The sequence below is a fragment of the Populus alba genome, chromosome 19 (assembly GCF_005239225.2).
Source record: "Populus alba chromosome 19, ASM523922v2, whole genome shotgun sequence".
NCBI classification, from domain to species: Eukaryota; Viridiplantae; Streptophyta; class Magnoliopsida; order Malpighiales; family Salicaceae; genus Populus; species Populus alba.
In genome coordinates this window covers 550951-573370 of record NC_133302.1, presented here as the reverse complement: position 1 = coordinate 573370, position 22420 = coordinate 550951, and the positions used below count along the sequence as shown (strand labels likewise).

The following is a 22420-nucleotide window of genomic DNA, read 5'->3' as shown; positions in this document are numbered from 1 at the left end:
TTTCAAAAAAAAAAATCCCATAAATTTAGACATATTACCCAATACTTGACATTGGTAAATAAATGTTTGGAGATTTCATGACATTATGATTTGAGACTGTTACACCATTAGTCGAAGCCAATCATTTATTCATCTTGCTATCCACATGGGTGTCATTAACCGTTTCTTCTTCTTTCTCTTATTCTTCTTCTTTCTTTCTTTTTTCTTCATCGCGGTCATACATTAGGATGCGATTAGCTAAAGCTAGTCATTTCTTCGTCCTAATTATCCATTTGGAATGCTATTAGCCGAAGGTAGTCATTTATTCATTCCGATTATCCATTTAGGATGTCATCAGCCGTAATTAATCATTTGTTCTTCTCGATTATCCACCTAGGATGTTATTAGCCAAAACTAGTAATTGATGCATCTCAATTATCCATTTAGGATGCCATTTACCGAAGCTAATCATTTATTCATTCTGGTAATTCATCTATGGTGCCATTACCATAGCTAATCATTTATTAGTCTCGATGATCCATTTAGGATACCATTTACCAAAGCTAATCATTTATTCATTCTGGTAATTCATCTATGGTATCATTACCATAATTAATCGTTTAGTAATCTCGATTATCCATTTAGGATGCCACTTACCCAAAGTAAATCATTTATTCATTCTAGTAATTCATCTATGGTGCCATTACCATACCTAATCATTTATTCATTCTGGTAATTCATCTATGGTACCATTACCATAGCAAATCATTTATTCATTTTGGTAATTCATCTATGGTGTCATTACCATAGCTAATCATTTATTAATCTCGATGATCCATGTAGGATGCCATTTACCCAAAGTAAATCATTTATTCATTCTGGTAATTCATCTATGGTACCATTACCATAGCTAATCATTTATTAATTTGGTAATTCATCTATGGTGTCATTACCATAATTAATCGTGTATTAATTTCGATTATCCATTTAGGATGCCACTTACCAAAACTAAGCATTTATTCATCCCAATCATCTGCTTTGGATGCCAATACCCAGAGCTAATCAATCATTTACCCCGGTCATCCCTTCGGATGTCATTAGCCGAAGCTAATCAATCGTTTGTTCCGGTCATCCACTCGGATGCCATTAGCCGAAGCTAATCAATCATTTGTTCCGGTCATCCACTCGGATGCCATTAGCTGAAGCTAATCATTATTTTATCAAACAATTCATGACAATTTGACATTCCTTGCAACATCAAAGCAGACCCTTAGGGATACTCGTACCACCATTTCCTAGTAGTTTATCATTCCGTAACACGATGATAGATCCTTTGTCATGCAGAACCAAACATCCCACAACAGTTTAGCATTCATTATAACACAACACAACAATACCCTTTGTATCACTCATCCAACCATTCTTGACAGTTAATGTTCAATGCAACACAATAATAAATCCCCCGTACTACTCACACCACCATTTGTGGTAATTAACCATCAATACGATACAACGATAGGTCTTTCATAACACTCATACAATCATTCATCATCATTACATTCAATATAATAAATGATAGATCCTTGGTAACACATTCATCACAATTACATTCAATACAATAAAATAGTAGATCCTTCATAATACTCATACAATCATTCTTCACCCTTACATTTAATAAGAATACAAAAGTAGATCCTTCGTACGACACATACTACCATTCATTAGTAGCCCAAATTCTTACTAGCCCTATCATCACATTCGGTTTAGTATTCATCACAACTCAATAAGATGTTCATCTCAAATGGGTTAGTTTAGAACTCTAAAATTTTCACCATTGTTTCAACATTCATCAAGAACTTGTTCGACATTTCATAGTCGTTTCGACAATCATCAAGAATTTAATCCAACTCTTCTTCGTCGTTTCCTCTTTCAACAAGGATTTAATAAAATATCATCACAAGTTAATCATTTCAAAACATAAACATCAAAATGGGGAAAAGGTGGAAACCACCTACCTGCTCCACTTGTGGTCTGTCCTTGTCCTGGCAATGGTCTGATCCCGACCACAACACCTAAGACACCAAAGACCACAATCAATTCATTTGTATCTTCGATTCACATTCATTCCACACTTATTTCAAGAGTTCATATGTTCACATTCAAGTGTTCCACATTTTACACCATCATACCATGAGATTGTTACTAGAATTTAAGTCATTTTTGCCTTGTAGAAATCGGCAGCGAAAACTGGGTCGCTGCAGGCTGCCCAATTCGGCAGCGAAAACTGGTTTGCTGCGGACAACTCAATTTCGGCAGCGAATCACAATTTCGCTGCAGCAAACTCCACTTCGGCAGCGAATCACAAATTCGTGGCAGAACACAAATTTCGGCAGCAAATCACAATTTCGCTGCAGCTAACTCCACTTCGGCAGCGAATCACAAATTCGCGGCAGAACACAAATTTCGACAGCGAATGTTAATTAGCTGCGGACAACTCAATTTCCGCAGCGAATCACAATTTCGTTGTAGCCAACTCCACTTCGGCAGCGAATCACAAATTCGCGGCATAACACAAATTTTGGCAGTGAATGTGAATTAGCAGCAGACAACTCAATTTCGACAGCAAATCACAATTTCGCTGCAGCCAACTCCACTTCGGCAGCGAATCACAAATTCGCGGCAGAACACAAATTTCGGCAGCGAATCACAATTTCGTGGCAGAACACAAATTTCGGCAATGAATGTTAATTCGCTGCAGACAACTTAATTTCGGCAGCGAATCACAATTTCGCTGTAGCCAACTCCACTTCGGCAGGGAATCACAATTTCGCTGTAGCAAACTCCACTTCGGCAGCGAATCACAAATTCATTGCAGCCAACTCAACTTCTGCAGCGAATCACAATTTCGCTACCCAACCCACATTTTGGCATGAACACACACCACACGTTGTGACAACTCCAGTACATAAACTGTCACTAAGTTCCAGCAGAACACACACATTGAAACCATCAATTCCAGCTTATAATTTTTCAATAAATTCCAGCAGCATACACACATTGAAACCATCAATTTCAGCATATAATTTTTCAATAAATTCCAGCAGCATACACACATTGAACCCATCAATTTCAGCATATAATCTTTTGTTAAATATTCTGAAATCAGGTCCCCCATCCAACCTCGTTTTGTCCCTCCTTTTAGCTTAGTTCTTTTCCATAACAGTTGGGGTAAAGTTCCTAGGCCATGCATCCATATTTTTATTCTTCTTCCTTTCGATTTCAAGACCTTAAGAACAGGTGGAGAAAGACATGGTTCATACCTCACAGATTTAGCATTTTTGGGAGGGGTTTGACAACATTTCTCCCCTTCTGCTCCCAATTGTTTCTTCCTCTTCCTCTCTTTCGGTTTTTCTCCTCCTCTTGTTAGTTCCCCACCGTTCTTAGGCCTTTAATCCCTTCATGTTTGCAGCTGTCCAGCCTCCTGTCAAGCTCTCCCTTCTTTCTCTCACGTCTAAGGAGGGCACTAGCAGCTGGGGTTTGGTCAAGCTCTTTCCTTGGAAAGGGAAAGCGGGAAGGGGACAAGCATCTCATTTTGGGGGAAAGGGAAGGGGACAAGAGCATGCAGCTCACTTTGGGGAGAGGGAAAGGGACCAACTTGTTTTTGGGGAGAGTGTCTCCCTCTCTCTCTCCTTGCTGAAACTGCATCGCTGCCGATTCAGATATCGGCAGCCACACTGCGTCGCTGCCGATTCATAAATCGGCAGCGATGGTGGAGTCATTTCGGTTCCATTTCTTGTTGTTTTTTTTTTTTTTGGGTTTTACAAAGAGATAGAAGAATTATAACACTTTGGATGCTTACCCTAAATTTTATATTATCTTAACAAAGGGACGAAGGACATTCGTAGTGTTAGGATGCTCCCACTCCATTACTGACTCCCACAATTCTTTTAATTCTATATACGTTCTTCTAAAAAAAGGAGAGGAGATGGCTCGTCATTTTCAAGCAGCGAAAGACATATTAGCATCCTCTTTGGGTTCTCACAATTTATTAACTCAGTACTACGTTATTTTTTTGGGTGTACCTATTACTATATCATAGAAATTACACGAAAATAACTTTTTGTAGAGAGAATTTCTGAAAATGATACAAGCAAATGTTTTGTAGTAAAATTTCATTTAAACAAATAACTTTTTAAAATATCCCAACTTTTCAATTTAATTAGGAGTGGTCAGCACCTCGCTCATTTATAACATTTTGATATACCTAGGAATTTGAAGCATTGATAAGTGTCACCGTTTCTGCAACTTTTTTTTTTATTTTAAAATATACTGAAATAATATTTTTTTTATTTTTTAAGATTTAATTTTAACATTAACATATGAAAATAATTTAAAATTATAAAAAATATTTAATATTAAAAAAAACATTTTGAAACACAAAAATAAATAAACTATGAAAGTATAAAAACTATTTTCTGATACTTTAGCCGAGAAGAAAACGATAAGGAGAGATGACATTAAGCATAATATTAGTAATATTATATCATACATGGTCTAGAATCAATAAACATTAAAATGAGCATTGAGGCTTGTGGCTCATTGGTCTTGGTAAGGTTTCTTTGTCTCTGCATCCTAGGTTCAAGTCTCAGTGTGCATGTTTGTTATCCTCGTCGTGTTTTACCTGTCTATTGGGCTTGCAGGGTGTTCAGTAGGTCCAAAAATTAGTCGTGGTGCGCGTAAACTAGCCCGGACACCCCGGGTTATCAAAAAAAAAAATTAAAATGAAGAAAATCAAATGGTTTTGTATGATAAAATTGAGCCAGCGATTCAACCAGAAAATCTTTTTATGATTGCACTGTAAGACAATGATGAGCCTGTGAGAGAGCCTATCCGGACCTTTCCAAATGTTTCCTCTGGATTGCTTAGAAAGGGAATCATTCATTAGAGAGCCTCTGGATGGAACCACTTACAAATGTTTCAGTTTTTCCAGCTCCCCAACATGTTCTGGGATCTCTCCAAATATTGGGTTGTTTCAGACAGGAAGTGTGGACTGTAAATAATGCGTTCAAGACTTGCAAAGGTAAACTCCAACTTCACATTTTAAGTTTGGTCCTTTAGATGGGATTGGATTCATTCTTTTTCTCGCATCCAAATGGAGTGGACTGTAGCATTTTACTTGTAAAGCTCAAGCTCAAGGTAACTCTAATTGTACTCGGCTGTTGCTTGTGGAGTAGATATGGATCATCCCAAATCAATGATGGATGTGGCACTCATCCAAATGTCTGATCCAGTAGATATTGGACTGGGATCTTCAGAAAAGGGAACTACTGTAGTTCCAACAAAAAGAAAGAAGACAATGACTTCAGTTTATCTTATATTTTTTGAGACTGCTCCTGACGGAATGCAAGTTCTGTGGACAAAGCTATTCTATTACAACTGCCACGGGTAGGACTCCTATGCCTTTGTAAACTCACATGTTGTAACTTCTTAGTATCTAAAATGAAATTGAGAAACTACTGACCTGAGCTTTATACTCAGCTTATTTACATATGATAACAGAATCAGTTTTAAATAACAAATTGTAACAAACTCTAACAACCTAACAGCTCAATGTAGCTGTGGAGGCTGCTGCATTTGTTGCTTCTGGTGTGAAGGAACAAATTGTAACAAACTCTAACAGCTCAATGCAGCCGTGAAGGCTGCTGTGTATTCAATACCCCCTCTCAAGATGAGAGTCATAAAAATGTCAAGGAGAATAAATGTTATGAAGGCTCATCTTTCTTTCAGAGAATCACAAATCAGTTTTGCACTGCAAATGCTTTTCAATTCTGGTGCTGCTCTTCATCAGATCTTGTTCCACCTATTATCTCCTTCATCTTCTCACAACGCACAACTTTAATCACTTCCAGGTTTACGAGGTTTGCCAATAAGACAAGAGGGAACAACTTCTTCATAGTACTACATCCAGAGCAATAAAACACTGCAAGACTAGAAAATATACCATTATAAGATGGCAATGGTAGTGAAGTAGAGCAGAACCAAGAAGATGAGACCAAGCTCTCCATGCTATCGCAATCCCTAATCCATATAATCACCAGTTGCATCATCACATTTATGAATGGTCAGTTGTTGAATGTCCTTTGGAAACATGACCTGAAAATCTCCATCTTTGTTTACGCTCAAGTTACTCAATAAAATTGTTTTACTTCTTCCAAATAAATAATCATCATTCAGTAGTCCTACAGCAATTTGGTATCTGCTTAGTGATTGGGTCTCATCCCGAGATTTGAGATACTCCACGTACTCGGAGTAACCTTCAAAATGGCATTCCAAACTTTCCAACTTCCTCAAGCATCCCACTTCCTTCCCTTTAACTGTTATCGGAGCATATTGTCCTTTTCTGTTATCTTTACTAGCAGCAGGAATCCACTCCTCCAATACAAAGACTTGCAGGTGAGAGAGTTTAGGCAACAACCCTCTAGGAAACTCCTTTTCACCACATCCATTCATTCTAAGATGCCTCAGGTTGCACAGACATTCTATGCCTTGAGGCATCATTTCAAGTGCAGTACCAGAGAGATCTAACCTCTTCAGTGCCGTGAGCTTTTCTAATGACGGTACATGCCTTAACATCTTACAACCACTGAGCAGTAATGTAGTGAGACTCACCAATTCAGAGACAGAATCAGGTAGTTTTGTGATATTTGTACGAGACAGATCAAGAACCTTGAGCTCATGCAACTGCTCAAAAAATAAATCTGCAATAAATTGCAACTGTGAATTGTCGCATAACAATAGAGTTGAAAGACTGGGACACCTCGGTGAATGCGTGGAAGGAATTTCTTCAATCTGGTTATGCATCAGTGAAACTCTAGTAAGATTCTCTGTCCACTCCTCTGCACCCGGCACTTCTGTTAACCGTGCACCTGCTTTAACCATGCCTTGAGAGTTCTCGTGCAGTATTTGGATGGCCATATCTCTAATCAAGTCATGCATCTTGACACATCTATCATCATAATACCCTTCCTTAGCGCTTTCCAATAGGCAGACTCTTTCGAGTTTATTCAGCATCGAGTGGCCTTTGTTAAATTCTGCCTCCCTACTCTTCAGCCCTTTTATCACTCCCTCGTCAATCAAATAAGCTATCAAATCCTCTCTAGGGATCTCAAAGTCTTCCGGGAATAATGCACAGCACAAGAAGCATTGTTGCAGTTCTGACTCCTTTAAGTACATAAAACTAAATCTCATTATGTGGAATACCTTCTCATCCATGTCCTCCTGCCAAACTCTTGATTGTTTCAGTTCCTCTAAAGCATTCCTCCACTCACATATATCATCCACTCCCCTCATGGTTCCGGCCATTATTATAATTCCAAGAGGCAAACCGGCACATTCTCTTGCCATAGATTTTGCAATTTCTTCCACTTCTGGAGGAATACGTCCAAGTATCTTGATGAACAGAGCCCAAGCTTCTTCCATTTGAAGAGGATCCACTTTGATTGTCTTCTGGCAGACCATCCGCTTACAAACTTCAAATGATCGAGTTGTAACAATTAGTTTGCATCCCTTCACTTGGATAGGAATTCCCACCTTATCAAAATCAAAACAGTTCCACAAATCATCCAAAATGAGAACCCACCGTTGTTTCCCAATTAATGCTTTTGACAGTTTTGCGGCCCTTTTCCTCTCGTTGTCTTCATTTGAAAGATCTAAATGAATGTGTTTTGCAATAATATTCTGCAATCTATAAACACTAAAATCCTGCGATAACGTGATCCAGTAAACATGACGAAAAGTGCCAGGTTCTTGTAGAAGCTGATTGTAGATATGTGTGAGCAATGTTGTTTTGCCAACACCCCCCATCCCGTAAATGCCAATACTTGATGAGGCTTCATCATTCATTATCCACGACCAGATAGCATCCTTATTATTTTCAAACTCTCCACCTATTAGTTCTTCAGTTAGAAACACATCTCGTCCGCTCTCATCGCCATTACGAGAGCTATCTCTCACAACAGGCTGCCCAGGGTCTCCAACCATGTTCACTAGTGGACGACAGAGTTGATCATGATATCTTCCATGGGTAAGACACGGTGGATCAGTTGGTTGGGAAGAATCTTCTTGATGCTCAACGTGATTAACAAGTAACCTCTCATGAGAACTACCTCTCACAACAGGCTGCCCAGATACTCTCTCTGAATGTTGCCCTTGTGGTGCCACATTGTTGACTTCAACATGTAAGCTAGTAGGTAATGGATCTCTTGAAGTCTCATTTGTGTTGCCTGTAAGCCCTCCAGAAGAGCTAGCTCCTGCACCTCCATTTCGTTGAAGAGCTTCACGAGAGCTATCTCTCACAACAGGCTGCACCGGCTCTCTAACCATGTTCACTTGTGAAGTACCTAGTTGATTAGGATATCTTCCTAGGTTATGACACGGTTGATCATCACATTTATAAATGTTCAGTTCTTGAATGTCCTTTGGAAACATTACCTGATTATCTCCATCTTTGTTTACACTCAAGTTACTCAAAAAAATTGTTTTACTTCTTCCAAATAAATAATCATCATCCAGTAGTCCTACAGCAATTTGGTATCTGCTTAGTGATTGGGTCTCATCCCGAGATTTGAGATACTCCACATACTCAGAGTAACCTTCAAAATGGCATTCCAAACTTTCCAACTTCCTCAAGCATCCCACTTCCTTCCCTTTAACTGTTATCGGAGCATATTGTCTTTTTCTGTTATCTTTGGTAGCAAGAGGAATCCACTCCAATACAAAGACTTGCAGGTGAGAGAGTTTAGGCAACAACCCTCTAGGAAACTCCTTTTCACCACATCCATTCATTCTAAGATGCCTCAGGTTGCACAGACATTCCATGCCTTGAGGCATCATTTCAAGTGCAGTACCAGAGAGATCTAACCTCTTCAGTGCCGTGAGCTTTTCTAATGACGGTACATGCCTTAACATCTTACAACCACTGAGCAGTAATGTAGTGAGACTCACCAATTCAGAGACAGAATCAGGTAGTTTTGTGATATTTGTACGAGACAGATCAAGAACCTTGAGCTCATGCAACTGCTCAAAAAATAAATCTGCAATAAATTGCAACTGTGAATTGTCGCATAACAATAGAGTTGAAAGACTGGGACACCTCGGTGAATGCGTGGAAGGAATTTCTTCAATCTGGTTATGCATCAGTGAAACTCTAGTAAGATTCTCTGTCCACTCCTCTGCACCCGGCACTTCTGTTAACCGTGCACCTGCTTTAACCATGCCTTGAGAGTTCTCGTGCAGTATTTGGATGGCCATATCTCTAATCAAGTCATGCATCTTGACACATCTATCATCATAATACCCTTCCTTAGCGCTTTCCAATAGGCAGACTCTTTCGAGTTTATTCAGCATCGAGTGGCCTTTGTTAAATTCTGCCTCCCTACTCTTCAGCCCTTTTATCACTCCCTCGTCAATCAAATAAGCTATCAAATCCTCTCTAGGGATCTCAAAGTCTTCCGGGAATAATGCACAGCACAAGAAGCATTGTTGCAGTTCTGACTCCTTTAAGTACATAAAACTAAATCTCATTATGTGGAATACCTTCTCATCCATGTCCTCCTGCCAAACTCTTGATTGTTTCAGTTCCTCTAAAGCATTCCTCCACTCACATATATCATCCACTCCCCTCATGGTTCCGGCCATTGTTTTAATTCCAAGAGGCAAACCGGCACATTCTCTTGCCATAGATTTTGCAATTTCTTCCACTTCTGGAGGAATACATCCAAGTACCTTCATGAACAGAGCCCAAGCTTCTTCCACTGAAAGAGGCTCCACTTTGATTGTCTTCTGGCAGACCATCCGCTGACAAACTTCTAATGATCGAGTTGTAACAATTAGTTTGCATCCCTTCACTTGGATAGGAATTCCCACCTTATCAAAATCAAAACAGTTCCACAAATCATCCAAAATGAGAACCCACCGTTGTTTCCCAATTAATGCTTTTGACAGTTTTGCGGCCCTTTTCCTCTCGTTGTCTTCATTTGAAAGATCTAAAGGAATGTCTTTTGCAATAAGATTCTGCAATCTATAAACACTAAAATCCTGCGATAACGTGATCCAGTAAACATGACGAAAAGTGCCAGGTTCTTGTAGAAGCTGATTGTAGATATGTGTGAGCAATGTTGTTTTGCCAACACCCCCCATCCCGTAAATGCCAATACTTGATGAGGCTTCATCATTCATTATCCACGACCAGATAGCATTCTTATTATTTTCAAACTCTCCACCTATTAGTTCTTCAGTTAGAAACACATCTCGTCCGCTCTCATCACCATTACGTTGAAGAACTTCATGAGAGCTATCTCTCACAACAGGCTGCCCAGCGTCTCCAACCATGTTCACTAGTGGAGGACAGAGTTGATCATGATAATCTTCTTGAGGCTCATCATGATTAACAAGTGGCCTCCCACGAGAACTACCTCTTACAACTGGCTGCCCAGTTACTCTCTCCAGATGTTGCCCTTGTGGTGCCACATTGTCGACTTCAACATGTAAGCTAGTAGGTAATGTATCTCCTGGAGTCTCATTTGTGTTGCCTGCGAGCCCTCCAGAAGAGCTAGCTCCAGCACCAGGCTGCACTACCCCTCCAGTCCCATTCTCTATATCATCCTCCATTAAAAAATTATAGATCTCATCCCAACTTCTTCCAAGTGCGTGACCCATTATATCTGGTGCTTGTGTCGTTCCTGCATCTCCTGCCAAATTGTCGACTTCATTATTGTTTTGTTCTTGTGGAGTGGTTGAAATGGCATTATCGTTAACATTGCTTGAACTTGCTATGCTTTTATGTCTTTTGTTGCCACCATGCATAGCTTGAAAAGCTGCTTCTTGAACGTCTTCAGTCACTTTGTCACAAATTGCAACACCATGCCCTCTGACTCCTGACAAATGCCATTTGATCCTCGAAACGGAAGTAGCGGCAGCAAATTTATAGCCACAAAATGTACAGTTGAAACGACCATCATCCAGCTTCTCAACAAAATTCCAAAATCGATCATTCGGTCTAGCCATTTTTGCCGCTTTCTTCTTTGGCCCTTCAAATATCAAATAAAAAATTGTCAAAATTAACGCATAAAAATGGATGTTGAATTAATTGGAAAATAAGAACTCAATCATAAAATGAAAATTTAGAGGAAATCATTATTTTTTTAAAATAAGAAAGCAAAGGAAAAGAGTGCATACCTCAATCTTACAAAGGAGTGCCCTTCAAAGAAAGAAGCCCAGAAGCAAAGGCAGCGAGTACAAATGCTACAGTTTGTCAACAACCAGCAAACATCCCATATATATAAATAAACTGAAGCTGTAAAACAAAGCATGTAAAATTAAATCAATCATTACAAATTCTGAAATTAAATAGGCAGGCACTTAACTGTATATTTTCCTATAGAGATGTACTGTAAGCAGATAAAAAATTATAACAAATATTGAATAATTTAAATAATTGTCAGAAAAGCAATCTAAAATAAAACTTTGGAAGAAATTCTGCTTGTTTTGAAGATAAATAGTTGAGTTTGATGGCAAAATGAACATGTAAGAACAAAGCTATAATATGAGTTTTGAGTTCTAAAATAGATTAAGCAACACATATATAATATTTAAGTTCTACCAGATTGATCAATCGACAATCCTACTTATTATTTCTACAACCAAATGGGCAAATCTTATTTGAAACAAAGTTAGTGGTAGAAAAAAAGAAAAAGAAAGTAGGATTTACCTTGCAAGCAAGAAATATACAGATCAAGAACACAATATGAGATGATTCGATTCAATCAGAAAAAGGAAGCACAGATCATGAGAAAGGTTTAAGAAATTTGGTGAGGGAAATTAGGAAGTCAATGGTATACTGAGAGAGATCAAGCAGAAGACAATGTCATTTTTGCTGGCTACCATGATAGTAGTATGGTCAGCTCAATAATAATTAATTATTGTATCTTTTAATAAAAAGGAAGCAGCAGCTTTCCTACCAAATATTATATTATAAGATATAGCAAGTTGCTTTTAACCCTTAATTATATGCCAGTGCTGCCTTTTGCTTTCACTTTTGAATTTCTCAAGTCATTCAGATTGAATGCAATTCCTATCCATTAAAGGGGTCAATATAGTCATTCCCTTCACTTTCGAATTTGTCTTAATAATGTTATACAAGAAAATGGCAAATATAAAATCATATTTGATACTTGATCTCAATAATGTTAACGTTTGGAACAAATTGTTGATGAAACTTTGAAAACAGGGAGGTATTTATATAATTCAAAACTTTGAAAACCTTGGCAAATCAGAATAGTTGGATGGGCAAATCAAGTCAAATAAATTTATGTTCCTTCCAAGAATCAACTAGACTATACTAGTTGATATGCTATAAAGCAGGCCTTTTATAAGAGGGCAGGACTAATGCTCAGTTGCTACTGTTTCGTTGTTAGCAAGACCTGCATTGGATGGTCTTGTGATATTTGTTCCTGAAAGATCCAGGAAGACATTGCAAATGTTCCTTATACAGGACATCAGTTTTATATTCATAGTCCATGCAATCGTCATTGTACGTTCATTCTAGCAGTTTCTTCAGGCGATCAACAATTTATCATAGCTTATTCCACTATATTCCCTTATTTACAATTCTATAGACATGGAGGAGATCATGAGGGCGATTGGATTTTCATTGACTATGCTATCGAGTGGAAATTGTGCACCAGGATTGAACACGCAGCTGTTTTCAAGGATGAAGTATATGTTGTTACTGGAGATGCAAGAATTGGGATATTGAATCTGCTAGATTGTCAACCTCGTGTAAGAATGCTGGAAGTACATGGAGCGATCAAGCCCCTGGTTGCTTGTTTCTGGATTCATTGAATTTAGTTGCTTCAGATGAACAATATTTTTTCATGGTTCTATATATGAAACGACATTTACTAATTAGATTTTACTGAACTAACTCTCAGAAGACGGCTGGCCTCCTCAGGTTCTATCCACGAGTTTGTGGAATCAGAACAGCATGATCCGTTTAAAGACATGCTATAGTTTTATGAAGTTTGGTGAGGGAAATTAGGAAATCAATGGTATACTGAGAGATCTCTCGCTTAGTGGAAGCAACTTTATCAAATAAGAAATTAGAAAATCAATGGTATACTGAGAGAGATCTCTCTTGGTGGAAGACTAGCTGTTAAATTCATAGCAATTAGCAAGCATCTTTATGTTCTTTTACTCTAAAGAAATAAAACAGAGGTGCAAATCCCTTGCGCTTTCTTTGTCCTGTATGCAATGATTACTCTCATGGAAACCACCATGCAAACTTTATGCCACTTTCTGCTTTATTTACTCACACTAACTATTCAACGAGTTCAGCTTTAAATCCTCGAGCCTAATCAATTAATGAAGATAGAAACTCCGAAGAAAATCACTTCCTTCGTAGAGAGGGCTCTGACATTGCACACTGTAACTTGCAGATCCGTTTGGCTTTTGCACTTGCACCAAGATGAAATCTTTAATCTAACAGAATTGATACTGGAAGATATAGTCTCTGTGTGATCTCTCGTTTTCCTTGTAGTTTTTTGTATTTCAACACATGAATTCTAGCTAGTTGGTTTAACAGACCCTGACTATGCTTTTACTCTCTGCTTCTGGCAAAGAAGTGGACTCATCAGCTTGTGATAAATATCTGGATCTCGCGATGTATTAAAGCAAGGTGTTCCAAGTAGTCAGGAGAGCATGGATACAAGTTCGATCAATCTGGTCCACTGAAATTAATTTTTCTAAAAATAAATTGCAGAGAGATGCTTTCCTTTGGTCATTAGCTTGCTTGGAATGGAAGAAATGCCAGATTTCCCAGTATTCAAAGTTTCAGTACTTCTGTTTTGGTTGCTCAAATACTCTGGTACGGATATAGTCCAATCGATTTTTTATAAACGAAAAAGAAAAGAGATTAACTTCAATTCTTTGATTTATTTAAGAAATAAAACCATTAAAAACAAAATATTATTCCTGCATACATCACATTGTTACACAACCATTTGTAGATAGACAAGAAGCCGTAGCTAACTTGGAGATAGAAAGCGCACCCTAGCAAGTGTGAATTCTTTTCCAGCTATCCAAACACCAGTTTGTGACCATTGCACATCCTCCCAGTCAAGATTCTCCTCCAATACCTGTTCAAATTCACAGATGTTGCAGTCAGCCTAGAAGGGGGAAAAAACTTAAGAAAAAACGTAACTACAAGCTGACAATATGAGTTTCTTCTGCAGTCTCCTTGTGAAAATATGCCAAACTTTAACATCTAAATATGAAGAGAAGTTTCAAGTAAAGAAATTGAAATAAAGTACCTCAACATGTTCCAGGGGCAATGGGATCCCAACTGACTGCATGACCTTCTGTGGTAGTGGTTTCTTACAGCGAGACCACCGGAATATGTCAATAAGAACATTATCAGAGTCGTGCTTCTCACCGTTTGAGGAATGTGGTTGGTGACTATGGAACTTGTTTGTCTCTTCATGCACCTGAGTAGCCTGTGTCACTTTCACCATTTTCTCTCCTGTAAAACAGAGCTCGTACCTTCACATAAGAAATCAAAATTCAGAATCAGAACATCACTAAGAATTCACCACGTGAACTTCATGATTTCAATACCTCAGACTTGCACACAAAAAATGTTCGTTTACTAAATATTTTAAATATATAAACCAATATAATTTTGTTTTCTATGCATGAGCAAACAACAAAAGAAGAAGAAGTACCTGCATGAATGTGTTTCTAAATATAGAACTTCTCCCTTCTTCAAACGTGCAGAAGTATAGAGAGGCTTTTTCAGACCCTTGTCAGCAACAATACTAATGCTGTATTTTTATCCTGATACATTATGCAGGCATCAAAAATTGAAACATTGAGCATTTTACTAACATATAAGTCAAGAAATACAAGAAGATTGGAAAAGTGCAAACACCTTGCAAGGAAATGAAAATTAGTGCCCACACAGATAAACAAAAAAGATAAACACTTATTGAACTATGTCATTGGAACATTCTAAACTCCAGTAAACTGTCATGGAAACATCCAAACTTCAGATAAACATGTCTATTGGTTGGAAACTGTGGATAGTTGATCGAATGAAATGTTAGAACAGCTATATAAAACCAAGATCTAGGGTTAGAACACGTATAGTAAACTAATGGCACAGCAGTTGTAGAAATTAATAGAGGATATCTGTTATGTGTTGCTAAGAAAAAAACCTTAAAACGCCTTTAAAATCTTGGTAGCTATTAGTTTTCATAAACCAGAAAAATCCCATAAAGAAAACAAGAACAATTCCCTAGAAGGCTATCAACTTCAAAACAATAAGATGAAACAATTGATGCCACAGCAAAGATAACTGAATTTGTTTGGGTGGATATGAAATAAACTCTCTATGAGATCTAAGTTGAGAGTTGTTCCATATATAAATGTTCAGGCCCTTCTTTTCCTTTTCTGTTCCCTCTTCACTTCATCAGAAGGAGAATTAAATCCAAACACAAATACCGATGACCTATTTTACACACAGCTATATGATAAAAGATCTAAATTTTCATGTGAAGAAAAACTTGTTACATCACAGAGTTGAAACAGGCCATCATCATCTCTTTATTGCAGCCTTAGGTGCATTAAAAGCAAGATCCACAGGTCAATGACTACAAGCACAATAGACAAACATACGCATTTGAACACACATGCAGTTGATAATTTCATAAATAACTACATGGTATGGATATCACAATTAAATAAAACACAAAGCAAGTTGCTTCCAAACCATTTTGGATGATGGCAAAATTAACTTCTACTTTTCATAGGACAAAAACCTCAAGTCCATACAGATCTGAAAAAATTGCAGCATATCATAGTTATCAAAAAGATCTAGAATCTACCAGGGCTCATTGCAAAGGTTGTACTGTATTGTAACTTCACGTACAAATCTCTGTTGCCGCAATGCATTCTGAAAGAGAAAAGCTGTCATAATGTAAGTAGATCCAAATAACAGAAAAGTGCTTGGTCACAGAAATATTTTAGCTCTTTTTATTAGTAGCCACAAACATGCGATTATCATTGAAATAAGCAGAATCATAAAGAGTAAAACATTTGCTCAGAGCTCTACCTCAGATGACAGTTCTACTAATTGAGTAGAACATTTGCTCAATTAAACAGTGAAAACAGGATATAGGAACAGCATACAGAGAAGTAAAGAGCAAGAACATAAACTCAATGGATTATGGAAGAAAATGGCAATGCCATACCGAAGCTGCAGCACGGGTAGTCATTGTCCGTTCAACAGCCACAGGAGCAAGAGTAGGTTCCACTGCTGATGTATGTGTAAGACAGGGCTCAAGATCAATGGTTCCACCTCCTTTCTGAAATAAACAAGAAATTAGAAATAACCATGATTGAAGGCATTTCTTGACTAGGATTTTGTAGGACAAAACAAGAAGCAGCAAGCAATATTCGTGAAGATGGTAATAGCAATGTCACTATGACACCCTCAGACATTTCTAAAGGTTCTCAATGAATTGCAGAAAAATTGAGATTAAAACTACAATTGTGAAAAAAGTTTCCACCACCTTCATGATGCAGCAACGCTCAACACGGTAGCTACAACCAATTCCAGCTCCCCAGGCACGTGAACGAACATTATTTCTCAGCATAGAAATGTAGCCTAATGCACATACCAAAGTTACAGTGTTAAAAGTCCGCACAAGTAATAATGCATGGATGGTAAGGACACACATGCAGAAAGGCAATACTAGCAAGAAAAAGTTAAGAGCGTGTAAGTCATTTAAGTTTCTCGTATGGCTATATACCATCAAAGGAAGTATTGTCATCTTGACAATTGACAAAAGAGCACAGTTCAAGCATGTCGGGTTTTTTAAGAGCTCTAGTTATCTTGTTTGGAACATGTCTTTGCATCCTTGTGATTCACTTGTGCAAATATGGTATGGATTATGCACGACTTTGATGTCAGCAAAATCGATTATACAAGGCCAATCTCAGACACCATTACAAAGTTGACTACACTTCAACCAAAACCCAAACTACTCTGACCATCTAGGTGATATCATTATTTTCACGAACTTACAGCATAAGAACTTTAAGAAACAACACAAATTTCATTCTGAAGTAAGATGTAGAGACACACAAGTTCAAATGGATAGCTGTCTCCAGATTTGTAACATTTACATGAATTATTTTGACTGCATGATCATGATGTGAATGTGTTTAGAAATGGCAGCATCATAAAGAGAGCGAGATAGAAGGGGGCTTACTATCTTGTGGAGGCAACACTCTGATAGTAGCACATAACTCTTGGATGGCAGGTGGAGGAGGTGAAGCCAGTGGGACGGAAGTAGCCTGTATGCATGAGAACTGCAACAAAATTTGCAACATCAATATTGTTTCAGTTCAGATATAAACAAATTCTACAATTGTTACTGTTCATCATATCACAGCATACCAGCGACAAGATCAGAGTCATTTGTATATATATATCTGTCCCCCATAATTGTCCACCTCTTACCTGCACTTAATAAACTTAAAGACCTAAGCATGGGCATACTTATTCTAATAGGTAATACCCAAACATGAAGACATCAAACTATGCAGAGCAGAAAATCCTGTAATATTAGAGCTAGCATGTCACATAATTGCTCTTATAGAGGTCTCTTCTCTTCTAAAGAAAGTTGACCATCTGACGATTCACAGTAAAAATTTGTACACATCAGAACATAAAAGGCACCCACATATCATACAACTTATCTACCAACAAATTGACCTTAAAATTTAAGAACAGCCATATCTTTCAAAATTTTGGGTTGCAGACACAACACACACATAAACATATAGAAGGAACCAAACCCCACACAACCGATCTCATCATTCAATTCTAAACCTCCCAAAACTTTCAGATAAAGGCTAGTTAAATTCACGTAATCAAACTAATAAAAATCAGACTCTATGAAGAAACCCTTATTCAGACAACGTGGAAAGGTTTGAAACTTTTTAAGGAAACCAATGGACCATTGGTTGTTAGAACCTTACTATTCACAATTCGAATATTTCAATTCATTGAATATTACAAGCAACTCAAACAATAAATTAAAAATAGTAATATATTGTTGAATTTTTTCAACAGATAGAGTTCATGGACGACAAACCTTTGGTAAATCAAACCTAAACCAATTAAAAATTAAATTTTCATAATAGAAAGGGAAGTGACAACAGCAATTTTCATATTAGAAGGATTATTACTTTCTATTAAAGCCAGGAGATCTAGTAGTTTTGATAGCTTTTAGAAGTATTTATAACTTCTTGAGTGTCATTACAATGATCACGAAATAGCAATATGTTTGAATTTTTTTCAAACTTTTAAACTTCTGAGTCTTTTGAATGACTTGGAACTAATAAATTAAATGAGTTGATACATTTTTAGGTTTTAATAACTTAGCATTTTTTTATTTGTTTTAGAAGTATGCAGTATGTAATCATACTTGGATAATTACTGGCAATTAAAAGTTCTGACCCCAATGCATCCTTAGAATTTCCCACAAGCTCCCACACAAGAGACAATCAATATCTTGTGGTAAGATGGAAAGGCATGGTCAAACAAACAACAATCAGATGACGTAATGGGGAGTCCACAGCTCAAAGAGAATATCAATAACTATACCCTCACCTCTGACCCCCTTAGCATTTGTCCAAGAGATATACAATTCCAAGATCGTTTAAGAAAACATTAAAAAGGAAAGAAAAAAAGACACATGTGAGAAGAAATAAATTATATTATAAAAACAAGCAAAAGTGTCAAATATTACAAACAGCAGCATGCTTACTTGCGATTTGTAGCAGTAATATGTTCAGCTGGTATTCGAATTTCAAGAGTGGGGCCCTTTTGACTGCTTTCACTATTTTTATCAGATTGAGATGTTTCATACTCCTTCCAAAATTTTATCAGCTCTTGCATGCAATCACTAACTTATAAATGACAGAAAGATACCTCAGATTTGCCTGGAGCACCAGAAGGTAAATTCAATAGCCATAAAAAAAAGAAAAATCAAGTAACTTTGTGAACTACGATGTTATCAAGTTATTATTTTATCATCCATCAGCAAGCTCTAATATGTTTACTAATAGAAGTAATTTATGACACAGAGAGCACGAATTGTTTGACACAAGCTAAACATTTGTTATGACAAAGAAACCTAAAAAGGCCCAAAAACTACCATTAATAGAAGCTCAAAAAAATATTATACAGCACAATGAAGAAAAGAAAGGGAAGGGGAAAAGGGAAATATGAAAGCTAACATCTCATTCTGGCATATCCAATGCATTAGGAGAGTGGAAAAGGAAAGAAGTTAAAATAATAATCTAATTAAGCAGTGATAGCTAATAGTTTCAGTTTAAGCAATCCAATCAGTAATCTGAAGGAGATCCCTTCATGCAACCCATTGATCATTAGCGCACGAATAAATTTCCAGCTTCGTTTAAAATGGAAAATGGCAGCTTACCTTGACATCTGCAAGATATAAAGGAGCTTGGTTATGATGATTTTAGACTATAGTTTACTCTTGAATTATTAAAGTAGAATGATGCTCAATTTAACCAATCTAAGAGAACAAACATGCTAAAGAATTCATGACAATGGAAAATTTGGTTAAAGGTTTCAGCAACAATGAAAGTAATTTTATCTTTAGAAACTATCATTTGTAGGATAAATCTCAGGACACTTAGCTCCAATAATAGCAGTTTCCACTTTCATATCAAATATTTTAAAGCAAGTTTCCACAAGGTAATTGTCAATAATCCAAAATCAATCATAAGGATAACATACTTCCAATTAAAACAGCAATTAAGAAGAATTGAAAAAAACATACCCCTCAGAGTCTTGAGTATGGGACCTAAACCGGGGTTCACAATTTGCCACTTGCGGGCTGCCCCTAGGCCGAAGCATCCTCTTGCGCTGCTGGACTCCACAGTTAAAAAACTCCTCTTTCCCTTTCAGTTGCAATTTCACCATCAGCACATCCATCATCAGATTCTTTCCCACACATCATGCTTTACCTTTCTCAGGTCTATCTTCCTTCTATGCCGGCTTCTCTTTCTTTCTTTTTATCTTTAGCTTCTTTATCGACATTTTTCCAGTTATCAAAATCCTTCTGTTTCTTTGCGCTCCAAAAGCTGGATTTTCCTGTTCTGAAATTCTGACAGATCCATCCACAGACTCCTTTTCATTGTGCAAACCCTCCTTTTCAGCTCCAGTTCCTGATTCTATTTTCATGTGGTCCTTCTCCCTCTCTTTTAACCTTTCCCTGTCTTTTTGACAGATCCTTCCTCTCCCACTCCCACCTCTCTCCTTCTCTCTCTTCCATCACCGACTCTTTTCCTTCAGCACTACTGTTGCCTACTTGCATACTTCCCCTTCGGTCACTTCTTTCCTTATCTCTGTCTCCCCATTCCCGGAGCTTCAAATCTTTCCTCTTTCTTCTCCTTGTCTTTAAATCTATCCTCGCCTTTCATTTCAACTTTATTTTCTCCATCTGCTTCATGAACTTTGGCATGATCCCTCTTCTCAATACTGACAACTTCCTTTCCAATCTCAACAGGGCCTTGGGAATTTCCACGTGATATATGCCAAGGATCCACATGTCCACCTGCAGATTTCCAAATATCTTCTTTCCCCTATGGTATTCTTTTGTTCCTTTCCAATTCACCTGACTACTTGCAGGACCAAAACCATCCTTTTCTATCTTCATGTCATTCTTCGGCTCAATATGAGCTTCTCTGTCATACTTTACTTCCTTATTGTCATCCCCTCTACTCTCAAACCTCACATCCTTTTCATTTTTAACACTTTGTGAATCCCTCCTTGCCTCTCCATACATCTCTCTTGCATCAGTCCTTGGGTCATGGTTTTCAATTCCGGTAGTCTCTGCTGTCCTTGGAATCCCTTGATTCAGGCCTGCTTTCAGGAGCAACATTCAAATGAGAATCCATGTGTGATTCATTTGAAGATGCTGGCATTCGATACATAGAATGCAAAGGTGATCTTCTATCTACATCTCGAGACTCAGTTCTGGGAATCTTAGCCACCCTAGCATCCAGACCCATCTCATTATGGTAGATGGTACTCATTCGAAACCCCTGATGTCAGCTTAGGATACGAACCTGTATCTTCATGAGGAGGGAATTTCAAAGAAGAAGAATGACCACCTTCTTCATGCGATCTTTTAACAGGAGCACCACTCATGCTCTATATCACCAACTTAACCTCATAAGAAATCAAAAAACAAAACAATAAAACTCTAATAAAACGAGCATTCACCCCCCCCTCCCCACCATCACAAAACAAGAATTAACCTTTTTTTTCCCAACCAACCGAAACCCTCCAAATCCAAGTACAAAAAAGAAAAAAAAAGCTTTAAACTAAAAAACACCAAAATGGAGTCAGCCAATGCTCGATTATAGACTGCTTCAAAAGCTTGAAACAATAAAAAACTATACATAAAATGGTAAGCTTTTAAAAATCCAAACAATCGACAATGGCAAAAGCTTAAAACTTTCACACTCTCACAAATCGTAAACTTGAAATTGAAACTCGTCCTCTCCACAAATTACAATGAGAGGAGAATAAATCAACAATACTTTCAAAATGGACCACCTTTCTCTCTAAGAAACTTAGGCTTTGAATTCTAAAACACAGATCTTTGATAGAGGCAATCTTTTTATGGGAAACCAAAAAAAAAAAAAAACGAAACATAAACCCCAAAAAAATTACTCAAAACAATGAAATGGCAACACTAAGAGAGGGTTAGTTAGTTTCTGTACCTTTGTTGTTGCTGTTGTCTGTGTCAATTCCCTGTCTGCTTCTTTCTTTCTTTTCTGTGTGTCTTTCTCCACCTTTGCTCTGTTTTTTGCTTTCTTCTGGACGCTAAGCTTTGAGCTGAAGGTAACCCGAATCCAACGCTTGCCTATTGGACTCACTTATTTTATTCATTTACAGCCCATAGAAACAAAGTCCATTTTATAATACGAGGAATAAACAAAAGGCCCAAGAGTCGGGTCATAAATTACTCACCTGTACCAGATTAATTCAAAATAGTATATTTTAAGATTTTTAAAAAATTTAATTTTCGTTTTAAAACATAAAATGAAATCAAATAATATTTAATTTTAAATTTGACATGGCTAAATACTAGATAAACAAGTAGCCTATTTTGAAGTATAGTTGCGGTTGTTTTTTAAAAGTGTTTTTCAACTTAAAAAATATATCAAAATAATATTTTGATTATTTTTAAAAAATTATTTTTGAAATCAGCGCATTAAAATGATTTAAGAATATTAAAATAAATATTAATTTGAAGTAAAAAAAATTAATTTTTTTCTT

General features: G+C 37.2%; 1 protein-coding gene and 1 pseudogene across 1 annotated transcript; both read right to left on the bottom strand.

The window, feature by feature from the left end:
- Nucleotides 1-5291: 5291 nt before the first annotated feature.
- Nucleotides 5292-11907, bottom strand: LOC118044947 (uncharacterized). Its single transcript, XM_035053415.2, is given in 4 exon segments — nt 5292-6078; nt 6080-11066; nt 11215-11332; nt 11747-11907. Coding segments are annotated over 2 exon segments (5241 nt in total). The 5' UTR covers nt 11044-11066; nt 11215-11332; nt 11747-11907; the 3' UTR covers nt 5292-5801.
- Nucleotides 11908-13948: 2041 nt separating this feature from the next.
- LOC118044949 (uncharacterized) lies at nt 13949-21914 on the bottom strand (annotated as a pseudogene).
- Between the last annotated feature and the right edge of the window lie 506 nt (nt 21915-22420).